The sequence below is a fragment of the Myotis daubentonii genome, chromosome 3 (genome assembly GCF_963259705.1).
Source record: "Myotis daubentonii chromosome 3, mMyoDau2.1, whole genome shotgun sequence".
NCBI classification, from domain to species: Eukaryota; Metazoa; Chordata; class Mammalia; order Chiroptera; family Vespertilionidae; genus Myotis; species Myotis daubentonii.
In genome coordinates this window covers 42986475-42992593 of record NC_081842.1, presented here as the reverse complement: position 1 = coordinate 42992593, position 6119 = coordinate 42986475, and the positions used below count along the sequence as shown (strand labels likewise).

The 6119-nt window shown below is 47.0% G+C and overlaps 1 protein-coding gene across 2 annotated transcripts; it reads right to left on the bottom strand.

The window, feature by feature from the left end:
• Window positions 1–445: 445 nt before the first annotated feature.
• Window positions 446–5486, bottom strand: LOC132229239 (5-hydroxytryptamine receptor 3C-like). 2 transcript variants are annotated; one of them, XM_059685980.1, is made up of 9 exons: window positions 5420–5486; window positions 3983–4149; window positions 3487–3531; window positions 2673–2782; window positions 2224–2393; window positions 1727–1887; window positions 1181–1385; window positions 745–969; window positions 446–639 (listed from the first exon to the last, which is right to left on the bottom strand). In XM_059685980.1, the coding sequence occupies exons 1-9, from the start codon at window positions 5484–5486 to the stop codon at window positions 446–448; spliced, it is 1344 nt and encodes a 447-aa protein (XP_059541963.1). The 2 variants fall into 2 exon arrangements, with proteins under 2 accessions (XP_059541963.1, XP_059541964.1); XM_059685981.1 differs by having other exon boundaries at window positions 446–648; window positions 754–969.
• Window positions 5487–6119: the final 633 nt, after the last annotated feature.

Here is a 6119-nt window from a genome sequence, read left to right as displayed (position 1 = left end):
TTGAGGAGCTACCAAACTGTTTTCTAAAGTATCAGCACAATTCTCCATTCTTTTGGGAGGTGGTATTTCTTTTTTTTAAAATACATTTTTGTTGATTTCAGAGAGGAAGGTAGAGGGAGAGAGAGATAGAAACATCAATGATGAGAGAGAATCATCAGTTGGCTGCCTCCTGCATGCTCCCCACTAGGGATTGAGTCCCCAACCTGGGGCATGTGCCTTTGACCAGAATAGAACCTGGGACCCTTCAGTTACCCGGCTGGCGTTCTATCTGCTAAGTCAAACTGGCTAGGGCTGGGAGTGGTATTTCTTGTTTCTGGGAGAGCAGCAGTGATTCTACTAGTATTTAAGCCCAGAGAGGGCTGGAGTAGAGACTGCGTGTGCAGAAGAGCAGGTTCTGAGGTGGTCAATGAGGCTGAGGGTTCTCTGGTACATTAGATATCAGCTCCTAGGAATTCCAGAGGACAATGACTGTGATGATTGTGGAGGCCAAGAAGAGCAGGTAGAGGCGAAAGAGGAAGGTGTCCATCATGTGGCTGAACTGTACCCACAGGTCAGTTAGCTGTGTCTTTGTCATTCCTGAGTCCCCATTTAGCTCTGCTTCTCTGGGCTCCAGATTCTTCCCTACCAACTCCCTGGGCTCTGTCAGGCCTGTGGAGAGGACAGAGATTTAGCCATGAAGTGGGATGGAAATATGATTAGAGAAGTGAGAGGTTGCGAAAGTTGAGAGAGTGCGGGCAGTGTGACTTCTCTTACCAGGCAGGTGGGTTGGGGTGAGTTCTGGACCCACATTCTCCTTCCAGATTGCAGTGGGGCAGAATATCTTGGGGCTGGTGCAGTAGAGGAGCAGAGAGTGGAGCCACCCAGGCATGGATGGGGGCTGGGTGTTGGCCAGGTGCAGCAGGTAGGTGATAAAGATGGTCTCCAGCAAGCTGACCACCATCAGTGACAGGCACAGGGCAAAGTAGACACCTAGGGTGAGGGAGAGAGCACGCCAGAGTGGGGCAGGTCCAGAAGGACCTCTCCCTCCCTCCCTCCTTTTCTGTCTCACACAGAGAGCCTTTTCTAAGATGCTTTCTCCTTTTTTCCTTATCTGCTCAGCAGGTCTAGCCAGGTCACCTGCCTACCCTGTCTCCTTTCTTCTTCTTCTCATTACCCAATAGTTGGGGGAGGGGATGCATACTGATGAGGGGGGTGCCGCTGACAGGGAGTAGTTTATTCATCATGAGCAGGAAGACGTTGTAGCCCAGCAGAAGGGTTATCTTGAATGGGGCACGATTCTCGCTTTCTGCTGGCAGGAAGAAGCTGAGGGCATCAATGACCACCAGAAAGCTACTGGGCACCAGAAGGTTTATGATATAGCGTCTGGGTCTGCGCCTGATGGCCACCTGGTGGGGAGGAGAGAGCAGAGAGCCAGGTGAAGCTAGGAGACCTAAGAATGGCTCCAGCCCCTTCCTTTATTGGTGTCCTCCTGACAACAAGGGCTACTTCTGGGGCTGAATGACGAGGAGCAGCTTACATGTGACTAACAAGACTCCCCCATGCCCACCAAAGAAAACCAAGGCCAGAGCTGACAGGTTCAGAAAAAGGGACTGCTCTGGGGGACTCAGGAGAGAAGAAGAATGAAGGTTATGGTGCCCAGGGCTTTTCTGGTCTTGGGGCAAGAAGCAAGAGATCCCATGATGGAGGTCCAGGGGATGGATAGCCCTTCCTGAATCTCTGGGCTTACATAGAACATGATCTGGTCAAAGAGACTAGAGCCCACAGACATATTTGGTTTGGCTTTGTTGATGTCCAGGAGCTCCCACTGCCCTTGTGTGCTGACAATGTCACGCGAGGTAGCCGCTATCTCCCAGACTTCCTTTTCCATGCCCAGCAACATGTTTTCCACTGCAAGGGAGACAAACATTCATTCAACATACTTTCAGTCCCGACTTGGGCAGGGCTCAGACAGATGAATTAGAAAACTGTTTTAGCTACCTCTTTCAGACTGCCCTATATAACATCACTTCCTTGCTGCTCAATTGCCTGTTTTTGATTATGGGCTTTCTCAGGAAGTCTTGTCCCAGCCTAAGTTCCCCACCCCACCATCCACACCCTCCCCAGTTAGCAAATACTCAACTGTCCCTTTTTATGCATTAAAATGACTTTGCTTATGTGTACTTTTTTGTTGCCCCACTGGTTGATCTCATTTTACCTCAAACCAGAACCTCTGCTGCCACTCACCTGTGTAGAGGAAAGAGCTAAAGGTGAACGTGCAGTTCTGCTGGTCAAAGGGGAAGTAGAAGATGTCCAGTCTACAGATGCTGGCCACCCGCATTGGTTTGCTATGTACAATGTGACCATCACTAGTCACATACGCCGAGAGGCCTTCCATGGTATGATCCACATCCATGCTAGGTGGCAGGAGGGGAGGGAGGCAAATGCTCTGGGTTTCACACCAGTTTAAGTTTCTCTCTTAAGGTAGGGCTTCCCAACGTTGCTCATTATGGCCACTCTGCCATCTTTTGTGCCCACCACTTTCCAATTTCTAGGGGAGAAGTTAACAAGCTGTGGTTGTGCTCCTCGCTGAAATCCATGTTTAGTGGCCCCACAGAACGGGTTTGCCCTGCACTACCCTGGTCTTCTCCTTGCCGAAGGGTTTTTCCCTCCAGCTTCCCAGCCCTGATACCCACGATTCCACAATGAAGATGTCTGGGAGCCACAGGTTCTCAGTTGTCACAGTGAGTTTATTGATGTGACCACATTCTTCTGGGTCCCAGCTGATGAATGGGTTATTCCAGGTCTAGAGCACAAGACACAGAGGGATGGTATGGCTGGAACCTGGAGCTAGTTATGCCAGTGTCTCCTGCCCTTCCATGCCCTTAAAAATATATACATATGTATGTATATCTTCGAAATGCATGCACTCAGGATATATGATAAAGCTTCAACCATTCCAGAAAGTTATAATATAAAAAGGAATCTTCTCCCTCCTCAACACTCCCACTCAGTCCATATCCCCAGCTCAGTTCCATTATTAACAGTTTCTTGTGTATCATTCTAGAAAAAAATTAATACATATTCCAGCGTTCACTTTTATTTGTACAGATAGAGTCATACTATGCACATTGTTATGCATGCTGCTGTTCTGAGCTCATTTTGAACTCTGATTAGTCTTCTTATCTCATGATAATGCCTCCTCTTCTCTAATTAACTAAGTCTTACTGGATTTCACTTTCCACTCAGGGAAATCTTAAGCTGGGTGTTAGATACATTTGGGCCCTGAAACTTCTGTGGGGGCTTCCAACTGTATTGTCCTTCTTCTTGTATTTTCCATCTGTCTTTGATTGGCAGCCCAGAAAACTATTTGTCATCAGCATTGGCCCCATTCTGGTTGGATGTGTCTATATGCCTTCGGGCACTGTCAATTGCAACAAATGTGATTTTTGCAACAAAGCCAGAAAAAAAAGGGAAGGAGAAAGAGAGAAGAAAGCAGAAGTTACATACCAAATCTAACCACAGAAATGATGTCAGCAGCTGAAGTTGTGCATCCTGAACAAACAAACAGACAAACAAAAAACCATTTAGGATGATTAATGCCACAAAATCAGGTCCTAGTCTACCTCCTCCTTTTGTTTCCGAAGTGGTCCTATGTGACAGTTCAGCTTCTCATTCACAAGTTCTAAATGAAAGGTAGGTCAGAAAAATGTAGGTTGAATGAAAAGTATAGGGGGAAAAACAGCATGGGGACTCACTGGGAATATGTTTTTTTATAGACTATTCCCATAAGGCCAGGACTCAAGGACAAGTGTTCCCTGCAGAAAGGTCACTGCAGCATTCCCCTTCGTGTCTCTCCACCCCATAGGATGAACACCTAATTTGTACAACATCCATTCAGGGGACTCATTGCTCACCACTGGACCAGTGCAACGTTGGGTTAACAGGGTAAAGACCCTTTCTTCCCTATTAGCAGCCTATGAAAAAAAATGTAGTCAGCACTTACCACTTCCAGGATGGCAGACAGAGTGAAGGAGATGTTGACCTGAGTAGGGATGCTGTAATTGATGACTGGACGGAAGTCCTTCTGTTTAAATACAGTTCGGAAGGCAAGAGGGTCCACCCCATGCTGATCAAAACCTGAGCAGTTGATGGTGAAAGTGTTCGTCCTTCCTGCAGAGAGCAGAGACCTGGTGAGATGGGGATAGGGCTTTCGTGTTTCCTAAGTGAGAGGACTGCCCGGGCTGGGGTCTGAGAGCCTCTCTGCAGAGATAAACATGGAGACATGGGGTGAGGCATGTGAGCCCCTCTTTTTCGAAGGCCAAGCTCTTCCTGCTGGGGCTGGGAGGGTAGGCTGGTTTGATAGGCAAATGGCGGAAGCTGATGTGGTGAGCTGACCTTTCAGGGCTCAGAGCTCAGACCTCCCTTCCTGAGCTTTTGCTCCTGTATAAGTCTACCCAAATGTGTATGCAAACAGCCTCTCCTGGGAGTCTTATTCCTTCCATAGTTGCAACCTTTAGATGCACTTAAAGTTTTGGCTCTTGTTTGGCCATACTCTTTCCTCTCTAGCTCTCTTAGGATTCTTCCTCATAGTCACTGACCAAAATTTCCCTAACATCTTCTCAATTTTCCTTTCCCACTTTCATGTTTTCCCACTTCCTTGAAAGGAAAAGTTTGGAGAGACATAAACATGAGTGTGATGTGAAATATGCGGAGACTTAAGGACGTTTTATTCAATGTGAATTTATGGACTGCCCGCTGTGTGCTGTGCTCAGTGTCCTGCTCAAATTCAGCGACTTCCTCTAAGATCTGTGGGTGCCATTTTCATCATCACCATCTTGAGAAGATCTCTTTGATCATTCACCATGTGGTTGGTGAAGCTAGACAATAAACTATAAAAGCCCTTCTGCCCACCTCACCTGCACCCCAATCCCAGATGGCTCCATGGATATTCCTGTACCATAGCCCAGCAAGTTCTTTCCTAAGATCTTCCACTATCTTGCCAGACCAGTGAACTCATAAGGCATATATCCAAACTAAGGAGAAATGGGGAAACAAATGCTCTCCTCTTCCCTCCATATACCTTTTCCACAAGATCTTCCCATGTTAATGGGACCAAGCTACCCTGTTCATACCTTCTATATCTTGGTAGAAAGGAGAAGTTGGACATTATAAAGGGGTGGAATTGGACAGGTGATAAAATGGTAGGACAGACAGTTTGGTAGCTACCAATACAGGCAAATGAGAGAGGGGGCTGTGTTTACCGATCAGTGAAATGCGTTTTTCATCTATCCCCAAAGGAAACCAAAACATACATACGACAAAGAAAGGAAATGTTTAGCTCAATCATTTTAGATGCACTCTACTAGTTCTGGAGAATGAGAGAGTTTCTGGATTTTCCCCAGAAAATATTCCCATCTTTCCCTATTCTTGCCCATCTTACCTTGAAGCAGAAGGCTGGCAGTGAGGCAAAGGAGGAATCCCCCCCTACCGGACCACCCCCCTTCCATCCTCCTCTTCTGAACTCTTCTGTGGGGACTCACCAGGAGCCCCCAAACCCTTGAGCTTAAAGGAGCTCAGACCACACCTTGGTTCCTGGTTTGAATACTGCTCATGACAGGTGACCACTCCCTGGTGAGAGGCTGTGGCCAGAGAGGTCACGAGAGCGTGTCCTGCTTTGCCCCAGTCCAGGCATGTCTTCTGAGCTCCAGGAAGGGAAGAAGTTAGGCCAAGGTTTAGCAATCTTGTCTAATGAGTGGTTTTACATCTGAGTTCCAAGTACTTTTTAAGGAAAATGGGTGACTTGAGAGATGGGGCAGGTGAGGCCATTGATAAAGGCCTCATGAGGTCCTTCTGGAAGTTACTGTGCCTCAGAGAACGTGCATGGAACCCTGAGAGAGGGACAGTTATGCAGGGACCTGTTAATTTCGGAAGGCAAGAACAGGTAATTATTGTGTTGATGGGTAAAATGAAGTTAATGAAACTCTTTGTTGCATAGTAACAAAGCTCTAGAAATGCATCCTTTGTCCAATTGTGGACATTAGTGATTATTGTCAATATTGAGATAAGTAGCTTGATTGAGAAGTTAGGTTCCTTTCTTGTTATATAAACCTGACTGGCAGATCTCTGTCTCCACAGTTGGC